Source organism: Cucurbita pepo, chromosome LG04 (assembly GCF_002806865.2).
Source record: "Cucurbita pepo subsp. pepo cultivar mu-cu-16 chromosome LG04, ASM280686v2, whole genome shotgun sequence".
Taxonomy (NCBI): domain Eukaryota; kingdom Viridiplantae; phylum Streptophyta; class Magnoliopsida; order Cucurbitales; family Cucurbitaceae; genus Cucurbita; species Cucurbita pepo.
Genome location: NC_036641.1, coordinates 5469796 through 5488322, shown reverse-complemented (window position 1 = coordinate 5488322; position 18527 = coordinate 5469796). Strand labels below are relative to the sequence as shown.

The 18527-nt window shown below is 35.9% G+C and overlaps 3 protein-coding genes across 4 annotated transcripts; 1 reads left to right on the top strand and 2 right to left on the bottom strand.

Moving 5' to 3' along the window:
* The first annotated feature begins 1998 nt into the window (after positions 1-1998).
* On the top strand, positions 1999-6410 carry LOC111794015. Its single transcript, XM_023676118.1, has 2 exons — positions 1999-2327; positions 6067-6410. Exons 1-2 carry the CDS (start codon positions 1999-2001, stop codon positions 6140-6142), a joined length of 405 nt encoding a protein of 134 aa, XP_023531886.1. The 3' UTR covers positions 6143-6410.
* A 1650-nt stretch (positions 6411-8060) lies between these two features.
* LOC111793939 (squamosa promoter-binding-like protein 13A) lies at positions 8061-10366 on the bottom strand. Of its 2 annotated transcripts, XM_023676023.1 has the most exons (4): positions 9821-10366; positions 9180-9526; positions 8897-9033; positions 8061-8804 (listed from the first exon to the last, which is right to left on the bottom strand). In XM_023676023.1, the coding sequence occupies exons 2-4, from the start codon at positions 9515-9517 to the stop codon at positions 8236-8238; spliced, it is 1044 nt and encodes a 347-aa protein (XP_023531791.1). In that variant the 5' UTR covers positions 9518-9526; positions 9821-10366; the 3' UTR covers positions 8061-8235. The 2 variants fall into 2 exon arrangements, with proteins under 2 accessions (XP_023531791.1, XP_023531790.1); XM_023676022.1 differs by lacking the exon at positions 9821-10366 and having other exon boundaries at positions 9180-9576.
* A 6135-nt stretch (positions 10367-16501) lies between these two features.
* LOC111793750 (probable WRKY transcription factor 75) lies at positions 16502-18383 on the bottom strand. Its single transcript, XM_023675779.1, has 2 exons — positions 18000-18383; positions 16502-16880 (listed from the first exon to the last, which is right to left on the bottom strand). Exons 1-2 carry the CDS (start codon positions 18344-18346, stop codon positions 16700-16702), a joined length of 528 nt encoding a protein of 175 aa, XP_023531547.1. The 5' UTR covers positions 18347-18383; the 3' UTR covers positions 16502-16699.
* Between the last annotated feature and the right edge of the window lie 144 nt (positions 18384-18527).

Genomic DNA, 18527 nt, shown 5'->3' with positions numbered 1-18527 from the left:
TATATATATATATATATATATATATATATATATATATATATATTGAGATATGGTTGGGATAAAATATTCATATTCCACCTCTCTATTATCATAAAATCTATAATTATTATTATTTTGTTTAATTCAAATTAGAAATTCAAAATTAAATTAATAAAAATATCTATAAAAAAATAATAAGTTTTCAAAAATTTTAATAAAACTTTTAAAGTATTTAAAAATATTTTTGAATTTTAAATTTTTATTAATATTCAGAATTAAAAAATATTAAAAAATAGTTCAAAGGATATTAATAAAAATTTTGAAAATTTAAAAATATTTTAAAAATATTTTTGAAATAAAATATTAATATTTTTCATCTAAAAATAAGGATCTGGTAATTTCTATATATATATATATATTTTTTTTTAAATTCAGAGTAATAGAGGCAGACACTGGGTGGAATACGAGTGAGGATGTTGACTATATATTAGTTGGAGAGGGGAACGAAACATTTCTTATACGAGCGTGGAAACCTCTCTCTAGCAGATGTGTTTTAAAATCGTGAGGCTGACGGTAATACATAGCGGGTTAAAACAGACAATATCTACTAGAGGCGAGTGTCATAAATATTTAGACAAAATATAAAGAACGCCCTAACGTATCAATTATATCTTGAAATATTTACCGTTCAAAACGATTAATCTTTATATTTTCTTAACATCCAACCAACCAACCGAACCGGTTTAATATGGTCAATTGATTATTGATTTGCTCCCCGACATGAAGCGAATCATGATATTCTTTTTTCCAAGTAGTATATTTATCCTCGAACAAGTACAACGTTCACTCAACTGACACGTCCTTAGGTTGGTCCAAGTCCTTATCTTAACTTTACAAAAAGAAAAAAAACCACTCAACGAATTTTCTTACTACTCTCATATATCATCTATCGTTACGAGTCTGCACCTCTCTAACTGGACGAGCAAGAAACGAGATTTCTCGGAGCAACTCAACCCATAAGCTCCAAACCTTGGAAACTACAGCTTCCACGTTTGACGGTTTCACTAACAGACATAACTGGTATATGGGTCTGTTTATTTATGCAATGCTCGGTTAGGTTTGCACGAGAGCATTAAAAAAGTGAATAGAATTCTCGCTAATCATTCAAGAAACTCAAGTTTGGTCATCAACAATGACGCTAAATTAATGTATCTAAATTTATTATTTTAATATTTAATGTATCAAATATAGTAAATATATTTTTCTCTTTTATTATATTTAATATTAATTTGAACGCTTCAAATTAATATATATTATTAATTATTTTTTCTTTTATAATTTTAAAATTTTGAAAGTTTTAAGTAGGGCTGTACATGGTCGGGTTGAGGGATTCTTTTGACCCAACCCAAAAGTTCGGGTTGGTTGGATGGGTAACCCAACCAAACCCGAAACTTTTCACAACCCAATCCAACTCAACCCTCTATTTTCGGGTTGGGTTCGAGTTGGTTGTCAATTTTTTTTTAAGTTTTATTTATCCACAATTTATAATTATTCGGATACAATCTTAGATAAAATATATTAAAAGTTCACAAACAAACCCAAATAAATTTATAATTATTGAAATAATAATAATAATAATAATAATAAATTTAATAAAAAATAACGAACGAAAATTGTAACATATTAACATAGTTCAACATTGTTGTAAAACTAAAGACAATTAAATACCGACATTTTTTAAGAATTGGTTAAAGGAACAAAAATACAAGGATTCTTAATATATTTTATATATCTTTATTTGGCTCGGGTCAACTCGAAGGTTTTGCCCATATTCAGTTCGGGTTCAGAAAAATGAACCCAACCCTACCGAAATGCTAATCCAACCCAACCCAACCTTATAGTTCGGGTTGGGTTGGTCCGGGTTGTCGGGTTGAATGTACAACCCTAGTTTTAAGTAAGGGCTGGAAATTGATGGGTATAAGAATTTGGGCTTTAAATGGGCCGTTGAAAAATGCTTCAATGGACTATTCCTGGAAGCCCACTAGACCAATCGTGTTCTTCTTCGATCAACCTCGCAAGCAATCGAAACATTTCTGCAATTTCATTTGCTCCACGACGAGTAACCAGCGAGTAGGATTCTGTGTTTCGCTTCGTCTGAATGTTGGGATTGAACCGAAGGTTGAAGGATTTGAATTGATGGCTTTGACGAATTTCATCTTGACGGTGGCTGGAGTTAGTGCCGTGGTTGTTCTTTTGAGGAGCGATGTGAAACAATCGGCTTCAATCTTCCGGCGCAACGTCAAGCACATCCGCCAGTGGCTCGAAGAAGAATCTGCCTCTGCCTCCAAGTAATTTCTCTTTATTCTTAGTTCATTTACTTGTTTGGTTCGTTTTTTTGTATTGTTGAGGTTCGTGTGTATTAGTGATATTGGAATGGAATCAGTAGGCCGTAGCAATTGATTCTAGATGGAATTGATTAGGTTTATTAGGAATTTAATAGGCAGCTCATGAGAGATCATGTTTGGATTTGTATAATTTCTCGTTATAGGGCTGGTTGGAACTGTTATTATGAGAAATGAAGTTGTCCTGGCCAAAGGTTTTCTGTAGAGCTTGATGAATTGTAGCATTAAATGATTGAGGCAAACATGGTGTTGATTAGATGGGGTACAAAGGTGAAGAGATGTAGTAGCTAGTAAAACATCTGCACATCTAGATTCCCGTTTGGGGTACAAAGGCACGAGGATTCGCTTATGGGACAATAGATGGAGTAGAATCATCTGCTGAGGTGTATGTTTTGGAGAATTTCAAATGTGGCAGCTCTTTCAGATGGATGTGTGAACTGTGGAGGATTTTTGGATGAGGATTACATTCTTGGAAAATTACCATGCGAAGATATTTTTCGGAGGATGAAGCAAGCTAATATAATGGCTTTGCTAAATATCTAGGAATGAGGAGGATATTTAAGCAGGGACCGTATTAGCATTTGGATATTCCTCAACTAGTCACGTTTCAGAAAATTAACAGAGGAAGAGGAGGTTCTAAAGGGAAATTCGTTAAGGATGGTATGAAAAGGTAAGAGCCCTCAGCGGATCTAGTTTTTCTTTGAGGACTTTCCGAATTTCCGAAAAGATGTCCAGATCAGGCATTTCCCTTCCCCCAAACTGGTGTTTTCAGTGTAAAAAACCAAGGAGAAGAGCAAACCATATGTTATGTTACACTGATTTTAGCTCCAAGTGTTCGTGACAAATTTGGGATTGACAAATATACACTGGGTGTTTTTTTAGTTCTTTAAAGAACTTAAGAGTAGATGCTGTGGGCACTCAATTTAAAGAAGCATGTGAAGATTGTTCCGCCCAACTTAATTAAATTGATGCTTTGGTAGTTATAGTTGGAAAGTAACTACTAAATATTCAATAAGGAGAGGAATAGAGAGTGGCTTCTTTAAATGTTCTGCACTCAATTTAAAGAAGCATGTGAAGATTGTTCTGCCCAACTTAATTAAATTGATGCTTTGGTAGTTATAGTTGGAAAGTAACTACTAAATATTCAATAAGGAGAGGAATAGAGAGTGGCTTCTTTAAATGTTCTGCACTCAATTTAAAGAAGCATGTGAAGATTGTTCTGCCCAACTTAATTAAATTGATGCTTTGGTAGTTATAGTTGGAAAGTAACTACTAAATATTCAATAAGGAGAGGAATAGAGAGTGGCTTCTTTAAATGTTCTGCACTCAATTTAAAGAAGCATGTGAAGATTGTTCTGCCCAACTTAATTAAATTGATGCTTTGGTAGTTATAGTTGGAAAGTAACTACTAAATATTCAATAAGGAGAGGAATAGAGAGTGGCTTCTTTAAATGTTCTGCACTCAATTTAAAGAAGCATGTGAAGATTGTTCTGCCCAACTTAATTAAATTGATGCTTTGGTAGTTATAGTTGGAAAGTAACTACTAAATATTCAATAAGGAGAGGAATAGAGAGTGGATTGTTGAGAAAGCTATAATTAATGTTCTGGAGTATGGAATTTCTTTAATAAGAGTAAAGCTCTGGGCTGTGATAAGGGGTGGAGAGATAGATGTTCTTTGAAGGGAGGTTTGATAGTCATTTGATCAATAAGGGTTTTAAGGGCATGACCAAAGTCACTCATGGATAAAAATGGAAAGATCATGCATTTAAAATATTTCCCTTGGTTAGGGTTCGTTTAAGTGGATACTTCAAAAGATGGACTATATCATACCAATTTGGATAGTGAAGGATATGTTTTCATTATCCTAATGCCTATTAGTCATTTGCTTGTGGGGGTGGATCTTGGCAAGAAGGAAATAATAATAATAATAATAATAATAAAAGTAATAATAGAGTAAACTTCTAGTTGAAAAAATGAAGGTTACAGTACCTTAATCTATTGACATCTCATTGCATCCGAAAGAGTTTCAAACTTTCAGTTCTCATGAGAAACTCCTAAAAAATTTATGGGCCAAATTTCTGGCACATATTTCTTAATGATTGGAAATGAATACTTATAAATTAATCATTCATGGTTTTGGAGTAGGATTAAAGTGAAAAGAGAACAGACAAAGAATCTTATCCTCTCGTCAATTGTTTTCTAAAAGATAACTTGTTTTTTAGAAATCTAGAAAAGCTGTTCGTGATCTTGGAAGGTTAAAAAACTGATCGAGAAAGGGACTTGTTGATCGCTTGACTGGTTATGTTTTTCATCATCGTTTTAATATTATTATTATGTACTACGTTTGAAAAGATATATTATATATACTAATTTTCCTTTTGATAGTGTTGTCCACTGGGGCTATACTTTTCTTGAATCTTGATCAAGTGTCCAAGGGGTGCCAAATTGATTCCTGGAATATGCTTTTGGTGTAGACTGGATTGTTATGTTGGAGTTCGTGTTCAATCTGTTGCTAGACACTTATTTATTTTATGTTTCATATGACAATACAAAGTAAAGGACATGAGGATAAAATAATAGGAAAATTCCAGAGCCTGATAAAAAATGTATTATTACTGTATTGTTATTTAATGAAATGAGAATTATAGGTTACCTAGAAGTTCAAGAGTTTCGGTATCCTGTCGTAGTGCACACTCTAGTCACTTCCATCTAGCCAGTTGACTGCCCTCTCTCCTCTTTGTCGTCCGTTTTCATCCCGTATTCTATGTGAGTCAGTTGACTTCGGTTAGACCAGACCGATCCTGAGAGGAATGTGCCCACGAGGGCACTGCCAGATCTTGTAGATGAACTTCTTCAAGAATCAGTTTAGTATATCATAGCTGACTCTACCATGTAGGACGGGACCATGCACCCACTACACGAGTAGAAGAATACTACTTAATCAAGTAGAAGGGCCAACCTGAGAGAGGCAAGTTGGGAGCGGGCTGAAATTGACGATTCAAAGACAAAGTCAGGGACTACTGGACGTCTGTTGAGTTACTCTCAACAAGGACGTTGAGACTTTTCAAATAAAAGTTCTGTCGGGGGGAAGGAAGGAGCGAAGCAAGCAAACAAGAAATATTCAAAAGAAGAAGAAAATGAAAGAGAAACGAAGTCTCATCCCTTACTAAATGATTTAAATTCTTTTCTTTTACCGTCAAGTTGCTTTTATATTGTCTATACTATTGTAAAATGTTCTGATGGTCTCTATACCCTACTCATAACCAACTCTCACTTTAAAGCCCCGTCTTCTTTTTAGGGAATTCCTTACGGACTAGAGAGTTGGACTCCTATTAGCATAATTTCAAAACCCCTCCCGTAGCATCTCATAACTGTTTCTTTGCTTTTAATTTTGTTTATATGTACTAGATCCAATACAGTATATTAGCCAGGTTTAATGCAGTGCAGTTATGTTTGGCCAGAAGAATGTTAAAACCTATTCAAGTTGGCGAAGGAAGAATGACAGATAGCATAAATATAAAGTTTCAGAAGAAACCACATCAAGCTTATCAAGCCTATGGGTTATGAAAAATTTCGTAGAATCCATATCTTTAAGATGTCTATTCTGGCATGTTAATGCAACAGGCTGGTACTCCTTTCTGTAGACCACGCTTTTGTAATATAACTGCGATGTTATTCTTTCAGGACTGTGGAGAAAGCAACTAAGGAGCTGGAATCCAAGACTCCTCATAAAGATATTCCCAAAGATGACAAGCATTAATGTGAATATTGGTTAAATAGCAACGTGAACCTCTTATCGTCTCAATCCTCTCTCTCTCTCCCCCCAATTTTGTGGTCCACTTTAGCAACAAATAATGTTTCTTATCTAAGGGTTCCTTTTCATCCCAGTTTAATATCTGTTCTGTTCGCTTTAGTCAAGACAATAAAATTACATGAATTTTCTTTTACAGAAACCCTAGTCTGTTAAACAAGATATCTTTGAATTCTTCCACTATCAATGGAGGTATTGTTTTATATGATTGAATCAATGGCTTGCCTGGTACGTGCTACTATATCTCACCCTTCTCTTATTCTTGTCTTGTAAGACAACCTAAGATGTGCACTCAAATAGAGACCTTTTCCCATTTCCACGCCTGATTGTAGTCATAAACTAGTTTATTAAGTGGCCTATAATAATTAGAGGTGCTGGGTTGCCTGCCCCCAGTGCAAAAGATAATAGCATTTGTTGACTTCATTTTGATTATAATTATGTCTACCATGTTGAGATAAACAAGGAAATTGTGTTGTTTTCTGCTAACATCAGTATTTGGTATCATTTTGTCATAACCCTGAGGTCAGCCATCTGAAATATAATACTCTTTGTTACATTCTGTATGTATAATGTATTCCTGCTTTCTTCCATACAGTTTTTTGTGTTTCTTTATTCATACATGCAATGGATTAACTGTTAGAAAAGTGAAAAGTAGGCATCCTTTTGATCTTTGAGATTTTGTAAACGATTCTCTTTGATCTTCCTGTCATTTAGTCTTTATCATTAGAGCTGTTCAGTTGGTTGAGGAGAATGTTGACTGAATATTTGTTTATTGGCTATTGGCTATTGACTAGGCTCTCTTTCCATACCATATGTGGTTTGTTTTAGTGCCACGATTTGATTGAAAGGAATACTTGTTTCTTTATTTGTCTATTGAGTCTTAGGGAGGGCCCCTTGCTTTATTTTTTTCTTACTCCATCTCTTTATCTCTACCACTCCCTGGCCCTTTCTCCATGAAAGATCTTTATTGTTTGATTAATACATCCAAGCTACCAAATGGCCCCCAAATTCCTCATGTTGCCATCACCCAAATAATGCTTCCTCCCAAAGAAAATTATATTTAGATGTCCCGACTTTCAAAGATTATCTTAATCAGGTGTATTCAGATTGACGTGATTGTTTTTGTCATTGTCTGTTTATGAACACTTGATGCGAATCCGAATCTATAAGCCTATTTCAATTTCTTGCATTGAGATGTTGAAATCAAAAGTGTGATGTTGAAGTAGGAAAACTAAAACAGACTCCAAATGAATAATGAATGTTTTGGAAGTGTTGAACAATGAACAAAATAACAATAATAAAAAAAAAAACTGTGCAAAAATATAGAGACCACACTACTTGAACCAATTATGAAATCTCACTCTACTCGTTGTTGTATAAACGAGCGTTAGAGTGAGCGAGGGAAGAGCTATCAATTTAGGAGCTTCCCCCCTTATCCCTCCCCCTACCCTTTCGTTTCTTCTCTCCGATTTGGGAGATTAATTGATTGGATACCCGAAAACCATAATCTTTTCTAGGATCTGCTTTTATGGGTCCGGTTTGTTTGGCATCTATGCCCCCTGCCCACACTCCTAGATCTTCACATAAACCAGCATTTCTCCTCCTTTAGTTTTGCTGAATTCATTGTCAGCCATTGTTGTATGCTCTATGAGCAAAGCTGTTTCCATGTTTTCTCCAAATTTACCATAAAAAAAACTCAACATGATGAAGGATATAAGAACATAAAGTAAACTAACAAACAGACCATGATTCAAGAAACAAGTCTAGCAGAGGAATAGAAAGACAATCTATCTCCAGGATCGCTCCGCTCCACGTACATGTCACAAAATGGCACGTAGATATCTTAAACGTGGAGCGGCTCGTAGTCTAAATGACGATGTCAAAGTAGTAGTCTATTCCTTTTTATGTCAAAGGTCACAAAACAACCAGCAAAATAGGCCCCTTTGCTGTCTACAATCACAGAAACAAAGAACTTCATATTCAAAAGAAGTCTTGCATTAAAGCCATAAATAAAAAGAAAAAACAAACAGACAAAGCTTAAACTACTCCCAAGAAATGGGAAACAAGCCATTAGATTCCTCCTCCATTTCAAGCCCCAACTCACTATGATGAACATTGGTTTTACTAACAGCCTTGTCCTTTGAACCAAAGGACTCAGAGAAATCACTTAGACTACTGAAATTCAGCTCAGTCTCCTCTTGAGTTTGGACTGGAAGACTCAGATGGGACTGAACCAAAGAGCTCAAGCCAGCCTCTGGGAGAGCTTGCACAGGGTGCGATGACAGAAGATAGAGAGCACAACCCGAATCCTCGGGCGAGTTATTCGGAGGCACCGTTTTCTGGCTGTCCCCCTCACTCACCTGAGAGATTGCATCAGGAAGTTGCTGATTGAAACAAAACTGAGAAGAAACCATATGCTTTCCTTGCTTTGAGCCATTCTTAGGCTGCAAAAATGGCAGCTGTTTGTTGTCTCCTCCTCCAAAACTGAAGAAACCAGAGGAATTTGATGGAACCAAAGATGAGTTTTCTTCAGTTCTCATAGGCCATAAACTCCTACCAAGTTCATCAGGAACATGAACTTGTTGATCGCTGAATTGCAGCACAATTGGACCTATGGATTTGAGGAGGATAACCCAATTTTACAAACAGAACAAGAACAGAATCATAAGAAATTTCTATGGATTTGAGGAGGGATAGATAAACCTTTGCAATTTGACAGAAAATCCCTTGAACTGATGAACAAGGATTCAGGCTGAGGCTTCCTCCTACGCCGATTGTGTCCATCAAGCCTCTTTCTACAGCTTCTCTTAACCTCATCAAACTCACCAAGCGAATGAAATCTACAATACTTTTAGACTCCACAAGAAACCAAAACAAGAAACCATACATTTTGAGGCAAAATTACAGCAAAACAAACGAAACCCATCACTTTTTTGTTGTTGTTGTTGTTGTTGTTGTTATTGTTCTTGTTATTGTTAATGTTTACCTGCTGCACTGTTGACAGAATCGTTTCTCCTCGCCTTTGACCATCACAACAGGGGTTTTGGAGTGCAAATCGCAGACCCTATGACGACGATGATACTCCTTGCAATTGCTCAAGTCAGAGTCACAGCCATCCACCAAACATGTCTGGTTCTGGCTCGCATGAAGCAATCGAGTCCTCTTGGAGGATCCATGAGAGGTAGAACTTTCTTGACTCGAACCCTTGAGAATCGGTTCTTCTTCATTATTTGATCCAATCGAGTCAGAAAAACTTGTGGGATTCTGTTTGTTTTCCTGGAAAGTGACTCTTTCCCCAGAAAATTTTCTCCAACCCCAATCCATAAACACACAACACACACACACACACACACACACACACACACACACACACACACACACACACACACACACACACACACACACACACACACACACACACACACACACACACACACACACACACACACACACACACACACACACACACACACACACACACACACACACACACACACACACACACACACACACACACACACACACACACACACACACACACACACACACACACACACACACACACACACACACACACACACACACACACACACACACACACACACACACACACACACACACACACACACACACACACACACACACACACACACACACACACACACACACACACACACACACTTGTTTCAATTTGTACCTCCTCCTCTCCAATTGTTCATATGCCCAAATCTTCAAATGGGTATCCACTTTTTGGATAAAAAACAGTGAAAAAACGAAGGATAGAGAATGGTTGGATGATATAATAGCAGAGAATCCTCCACTGGTTTTGTTGCAGAAGTTAGCAGCAGATGGATGGAAGGTTTCAGAATAATTTCAATCAATCCAAACCTCTTTGGAATTGATAGGGTAATCAACAGTTAATCAAAAGACCCCACTTCAGTTTTGAGGCTTAAAGGAAGCTTTTTCTCATCTTACTCCAAATGGAAGAGAGAGAAACTGAGGAGAGAGAGAGAGAGACAGAAAGGGGTGAAATAATAGTGAAATTTTTGGTGAATTTTTCCATTTTTCCTCTATATGACAAACAGAAACCTCCAAGGAAATGGGTCAAGATTTTGATTAAGAAAGCTCCCATCTTTACCATTCCCATCAAGGCCCATGTAGGCTGCAACATTGATACTCATTGGTGAAGAGAGAGAGAGAGAGAGAGATGTAATAAGCAAACAAAATAGGCAAAAATGGAAACAGAGTGAAGAAAAAACAAAGGAAAATTGGGTGATGGAGATGATAGCTCAAACAATTGAAAGGTAAATACAACTTTTGAGCTAAGAGAGAAGAACAGCTTGACATTACATGACAGTGACATTTTGTTGGTTTCCCATCTTTCTTTCTTTTAATATCTCTTCCACTTTTGGAAATGGTTTGTGGAAAAAACCCGCTTAAAATATCAATCACTGGATCTCACCGATAATAAACTATTAATCTTTCAATATCTTGTTCGATAAATCTCTGTAATGGGTCAACGCGTGCATAACTCAGTAGATAAGACATTTCTACTTCTTTTAAAAAGTTGTTCTGAAAAAATTTTGTTTTTTCGATCCAATGTTTCTTGTAAAAAATTTACCCATAAATTCATTCAGTTATATTGATTTTGTTACCTTGATTTTGAATTTCAAATTGCACTTAAAATTTAGACAAGTGTTTTAGCTGAAACCCTTTGGGTAATTTTTCAAAACGTACCCTCAAGTGCGTTCAAGTGCCAGTAGTCATCGTATCTGTTTGATCGAGCCTCTTTTCGAGACAGTATCCAGAAATTCGTTTCTACTTCGCTTCATCAATTTAGAACATACGAGACACGTGTCCTAAAGTTTAAAAACTTAGGATGAGATTAAATATGAATAAATGTGAAAATTGGAAGGGAGATGAGATTAGAAAGAGAAAAGGAAAAGAATTAGTATTAAAATTATAGGAAAGCAAAGGGCTTTAAAGAAAGGGAAATCAAAAGCATTTCATGTCTGTTCTTAGAATCTCTGACAAATTTCCATTTTGTGACCACAAAATTTTTAGACATTGATTTATTATGCTTTGTAACACTTTAATTTTATACCGACTTTGGCATCTGTACAACAATCATAATGCTTTTTTTAACGATATAGTTGTCGGCCTCATGATTTTAAAACGCTTATGTTAGGGAGAGATTTCCATACCCTTATAAGGGGGTGTTTTGTTTCCGTCGGTTGGGGGGTGCTTCGTTCTAGTCTCCAACCGACGTGGGGTCTCACAATCTACTCCCCTTGTGGGCCAGTGTCCTCGATCGCACACCGCCTAGTGTCTGGCTCTAATGTCATTTGTAAGAACTTAAGCCCACCGCTGGTAGATACATGTCACCGTCAATTTCACAATTCTATAATGTGTCTGCTAGGGAGAGGTTTCCACACTCTTATAAAGAATCTTTCGTTCTCCTCTCCAACCGATGTGGGATCTCACAACATTACTCATTTTTACACATCATCTGTCAAGTCAATTTACGAAATGATCTTGTTAACGACGCTTATAGTTTTTACACACTAATGAGTTGAAAATTTTCAAAATCTAGGAGTACAATGGAAACTTACCTTAAGGTTAAAGGGTATTTTGTGTAATTTAACGTTATTTTTCTCATAGCTCGAGTGAGACTTTTATACGCTTTACTTTACCTTAGTGCAATTATTGTGGAGACTTGCCCTCGATACAACCGTTCTCAAAGTCATATAAGACGATTGTGAGACAATTTTAACTAATTTATTTGTTGATTTTGAACTCGTTTTTTCAAAATTTCTTGTATTTTTAATTTTATTTTTCCTAGGTTCCCTAAGGTGTCCCAATATTTTTTTTTTCCTTTCTACACCGATTTGAGATTCATTCTCTAAGACACCTAATAAAATCCCGAGAATTCAAAAATTCAAAGGCAATGAAAAGGGAATTACACACCTGTTGGGCTCGGGCGTTACACAAAGTAACAAGATAAATCATCACGTAATTCTTTCTAATAGGAAGATAAAAGAATTCATATTAATGAAAATCCACGAAATGGAAGCACAAACAAATTACTTGATAATTTCTTAGTCGTATCACACCATAGATTAACCTCTCGTTTTCTCGAGCTTGACTTATTAGCCTAGTTACACTACACAACACAAGTACCAAGTGAAGTTGAAACATATATAATCGACGTCTAGTTGACGTCCCAAGTGATTTAACATACCATACAAAAAAAAAAAAAAAAAAAAAAAAAAAAAAAAAAAAAAAAAAAAAAAAAAAAAAAAAANAAAAAAAAAGTCGCACCCAAATAGATACCCTCAAGGTAACGACTTCACACGCAAACAAAGAACGTCCTTCTCAATATATTAAGACATCTACAAAATTTTCATATAATTGTAATTAAAATAAATATTAAAAAAAAAAAAAACTTCAAAAACTTGATAATGTATTTAAAATGGGCCACATGAGGCCCAATAGTTGACCACTTTTTTTATTTATTAAAAAATAAATTAATTCATTTTTAATTAAATAAACTCTCTCTTTCTTCATGTCTTAGTGGATTCTTATTATTAAACCAAAATAAATAAATAAATAAATAATAATAACTTAATTTTAATGCAATTTGGTAATCCCATTTCATAAAGTACCAAAATTTCTTATATTATCTTTTAATCTTTTCATTTTTGAAAAAGAAAATAGTATTAAGTTGATTTATTTTTTATTTTTTATTTTTATTTTTAAACCAACAACATAAAAAACACAATGATATTGTGTTCCAAAGTTTGTTTTTTATTAATTAATTTTTTTTAAGATAAGGATTAAAATTCCCCCAATTGTAGTGGTTGCCAACCAATTGGAATTTTTTTAAATCAATAATATTTTTGTATATTGGCTTTAATATCCATGATACCGTTAGATCTTATGTCCGTTGGAGAGGGAAACGAAACATTCTTTATAAGGGTGTGGAAACCTCTCTCTAGTTGACGCGTTTTAAAATATTGAAGGGAAGCTCGGAAGGGAAAATCGAAAGATGACAATATTTGCTAGCGGTGGACTTGAGCTGTTATAAATGGTATCATAGCCAGTCACTGGACGGTGTGCTAGCTAGGCCTCCAGGGGTAGATTGTGAGATTTCACATCAGTTGGAGAGGAGAGTGAAACATTCCTTATAAGGGTGTGGAAGCCTCAGGGGAAGTGGATTGCGAGACCTCTCCCTAGTAGACGTGTTTTAAAACATTGAAGGGAAGCTTGGAACGGAAATCTCGAAGAGGACAATATCGGTTAGAAGTGAGTTTGAGCTGTTATAAATGATATCAAAGCCCGTCATTGGCAATGTGCCCGTGAGGATGGCAAACCTCCAAGGGTAGATTGTAAGATTCCACAATAGTTAGAGAGGATAATAACGAAACATTTCTTTAAGGGTTGGAAGCCTCCAAGGAAATGGATTGTGAGACCTCTCCCTAGTAGACGTGTTTTAAAACATTGAAGGGAAGCCTCGAACGGAAATCACAAAGAGGACAATATCTCTTAAAAGTGGCTTGAGCTGTTATAAATAGTATTAGAGTCAGTCACCAGACAGTGTGCTAGCAAGGACGCTATGTCTCCAGGGGATGGATTGTGAGGTTCCGCATCAGTTGGAGAGGAAAACGAAACATTCCTTATAAGGGTGCGAAAATCCCGAGGAAGTAGATTGTGAGACCTCTCCCGACAACGTTTTAAAACCTTGAGAATGTTACAAACACATAAATATTCTAAATTTGAAGTATTAGGTCATAAATTTGTGTTTTTTCTTGTGATATTTTATCACATTTATTGTCAAATCTTTTACATTAAGATTATTCCAAGATTTTTATTCATCCTCTTCCACATTTTTTTTTTAATTTTCAAACCTTTTACTTTTAGATTATTCCAAAATTTTTATCAATTTTTTTAAAATTTATTTTTGTCTTTTATACTCGTTAACGAAAAAGGGTTCAATTGTAAATTTGTGAGATTCCACGTCGATTGAAGAGAGGAATAAAACATTACTTATAACGATGCAGAAACCTGTCATTAGCAAATGTATTTTAAAACAAAGCTCGAAAGGAAAGACCAAATAAAACAATATCTGTTAGCAATGGGTTTGGACGGTTAGAAATAGTATCATAGCCCACATCGATTATAAATGTCTCGATGATACGTAACGTACGTAACGGGACCGAAACAGACAATATTTACTAGTGGTGGATTTGACCGTTTAGTTTGTCATTTTAGATTACTTAAGGAGAACTCGTCCACTACAGTAAGAAATATATCACATGGCTAGGTACCGGTTGTTGGAAAAGGTAGAGGTCAAACAAGTTCAATATAATCAACTGTGACGACAGAGCGTGACTTACGAAAAGATATAATGAAGAAAAACCATGGTTGGATTTTGTGCTGTGTTTCGAGAAAAATCATGGTCGTGAGTGTTTGTTTTCGACGAGAATAAAAAATCGATAATTGTAATGAGATTTTTCTTCGTTGTTACTGTGAGTGTTTTTCATATTAGGTAAACTAATATAAACTCGGTAGTCGAAAGCAGTATCCGTTTGAAAATAGTTTAATTATGTATTTGACAGTATGAAGAGATATTACAGAGGTATATGCTACTTGGGTATACGGGTTTTTATTGCTCCGGCTTCCTCACATCTGGGCTCTTCAAGACAACTTAGTTTTTTGGTAGTTGAAATTGCAGTTGAAGTAGCATTTCGAAATGACAACATGAAGATATATATAGATATGAACATGGATATATAAACACGGTTACGCTTACAAAAAGACTGACTTAGGCCAGCGTGAAAGAAGCAGGCACTCTCGTGTTTCAACCTCACTATACTATTAATATTTGTGGGGCATTATACACCGAAAACTTCTGCGGTAAACAAGTGAATGGATGCAGTGTGTCACGATCATGCTTGTCCAAGGCGTGTTGTCCATGGCCGCAATGCCCGTGACAAGCCGAAACTCTTACCTTGTAATACTTTACCACTTTCTTTTACTGCTTTCATGTTGTATTATTTCCTTCTTGTTTTCTTTAAGAATATGACGTTTCAGCGAGCTCATGGCTACGTTTGGTAGACATGAAATGTCTCAAAATGTACTATAGGCTGATGCGACTAGTTGCCAAATTCTCCATACCCGAAAAGTTATATACTGTTTAAGCTGTTATTGTTGCCTTTTTAGTTGCATGCTATATAACACCCCTCTCTCTCTCTTACTTACAAAACTCTCCCGTGCTTTCTAAAATCTTCTCTTGAAATCGGGACCTGATGTATACACGTTGCCCGACCGTAGGCAACGTGATCCCAAGTTGGCTTGACTCACTCAGTGCTGAGAGTAAGTGTCGCACAATCACCAAATCCGCTGCCTAGAAACCGCGATTATGACAAAGTGCGTGACAAACGGACGATTTTTTTTGTTTCCCTATTTTATTAATTTATTATCGTTCTTATAGCTTAGAATTTAGGTTAGTTTATATTTTGGTCGAACCGTCTTTTTCAAATTGTTTATTGTACAAAACATTCATAACAAGAATTTAATTTCGGATCAAAATAAATTTATGTATCATTTGAATTAGGTTAAGAATTTAGATTTTATAATCTTATATCTCGAAATGCTGATTTAATCAATGAGGCTGAAACTCGCAAGAGTCCCGACCCATTCAAACATAAACATTGAAATTTGAATTTTTAGAATTTTTTTTTAATATTTATATATATATTAGAAAACAATTGTTCACGAGAAAGTCCTGAATCGATTTTCATGAAAATAAATGAAATTTTTTATAGGAATGAAAACTGAAATAGAAAGCTCGGTTGTAGACATCACCATTTATATCTGTTGGATGATGGAAGTCCCACATCGACTAATTTAGGGAATGATCATGGGCTCCAAAGGAGTCGAGCCTCGATTAAGGGGAGGCGCACTTTGTTCGAGGGGAGGTGTTGGATGATGGAAGTCCCACATCGACTAATTTAGGGAATGATCATGGATTTATAAGTAAGACTCCAAAGGAGTCGAGCCTTGAGGGAGGCGCACTTTGTTCGAGGGGAGGTGTTGGATGATGGAAGTCCCACATCGACTAATTTAGGGAATGATCATGGATTTATAAGTAAGACTCCAAAGGAGTCGAGCCTTGAGGGAGGCGCACTTTGTTCGAGGGGAGGTGTTGGATGAGACCTTTTGGGGAAGCCCAAAGCAAAGCCATGAGAGCTTATGAGCTTACACTCAAAGTGTACAATATCATACCATTGTGGAGAGTCGTGTTCGTCTAACAATATCGCTATGTTATTAATTTCTACATATTGAAAATAAACCGAGGAGCTGATGATGAGTATAAAACACGATCGGCCATGTTTTGATTACACTATCCACAAGTATTAATGTGTGTGATTTGATTCAATATCATGGCGTTGGCTTCTCTCTTCGATCATCGTCTTCATCGAACGGAAGATCATTTTTCTTTTCTCAGTAAGATGTACCGTATATCTGCATTCTACTCAAGATTTGTTCGAAGTTATCTGTTGGCTTATCAATGGAGTGTGTGTGCATGCCTTCATATGTTGTCACCACTACCCCTTCGTCTCTTGTTAACCTTTGCACTTGTTTCTTCACATTACATCCTTGATGCGTGCACCTATAATAGCTCCTGCACGTGTTCGTAATTACATTAATCTCGAGATGTATAGAAAGAAACAGTGATATCTTCAAGCTCGAACATGATTATGTTTGTAACATGGAACCTCAAGAGATTTAGGGAAGAATTGGTGACTGATCGTTGATCTATATATGCATGCATATGTTCGTAATATATAAATCTTGAGATGAGAAGAGGGTCAAGATCGTTTTAGAGGTCTAGATACAAATATCGAAAAACCTAGAGAAGAACTGACGATTGATCTATATATACGTGCACGTGTATGTGATAGATAAATCTCCAGACGAGAAGAAGGTCAAGAACGTTAATGCATAATCTTAAAACAAGAACAGGGTCAAGATCGTTTTGAACTAATTATTCTCGACCTATAAACGTATTCCCATGCTTAGGCTAATGATTGAATATTATAAAAGTCAACATCCTCGTGCCATATATTTCTTGATATTATGTATTAAAAAAATTATCCTAGCTTCAAATTCGAATCATTCAATTATTTAAATCGAGATTCAAAGCTTATACTAACAAGTTTAAATAATATATAGATTATAAAATTAAAATTTTCGTAATTCAAATTATTTAACTCAAGTTTCAAAGCTTATACTAACAAGTTTATACTCTCGAATATCTAATTAAATACATATGAACACTTAGTTTTAAAATTCAATTCATCTGAAGATGAGTTATTCATGCATCGGGAGCTGAATTAAGACCGAGCTGCTAAACTAAGAAGAGAATAAAGAGCAAGCAAATGCAGTTCCAGAGTTGATTGGCCGATTTCGAGCCAACACGACAAATGCACTCCTGAAGTTGCTAGGCCGGTCTTAAACCAGCTTAGCAAATGCACTATCGGAGTTGCTTGGCTGATCTCGAAACGTTTTTGTAGTAAGCAATCAGCTAAAAGTAACAAAAGTAGTCCTAGGTAAATTTAGTAGGAAAAAAACGTCATTTTCACTTTCTATCCATCAAAAGTTGAGTCACTGTTGTTCCTCTCTCTCCAATAGCTCAACAGCTAAAACATCGATAACCCATTTTACGGTTCAAAGATTCAAATCGAACAACCGAAAAATATTTAAAAAAAGAAACAAAACAAAACAAAATTGAATTAATTACCTAGGAAACTTGTTGTTTTTGACAGCTTTTTGACCATATTTCCTCCAACGATATCCATCATCAAGAATGTCAACTTGGCTCTTTGTCTCAAAAGCATATCTCGGTTTCCTCACCTTCTTCTCCCCTTTCTTTTTTCCGCCGCCGATCTGGTAGCTATCGCCGCCGCTATTCCTGTCGCCTTCCACCACCGCCGCCGTCTCCATCTTCATAAACCCATTTCCCTGCAGATTCCCACCGTGAAAACTCCCAAAAACATCGGACCCACTTTCGGACGACATGTCGGGATGATGATAAGCCGACAACCCTTCGCCGCCGGAGCAGAGGAAAAACATCTGATAATTCTCCATTGATATCGGCGGCGCCGGCGGGGGAGAGGAAAAAGAAGAGAAGAGAGAGATTTGGAGAAAGCGGAGAGGACGAACAGTGAATATATAGCTGCCAGTAGTGCCGTAGGCGCCACGGAAAGTGAGGCGGTTTCTTTTTGTGTCTTTTTTTTTTTTTTTTTTTTTTTTTTTTTTTTTTTTTATT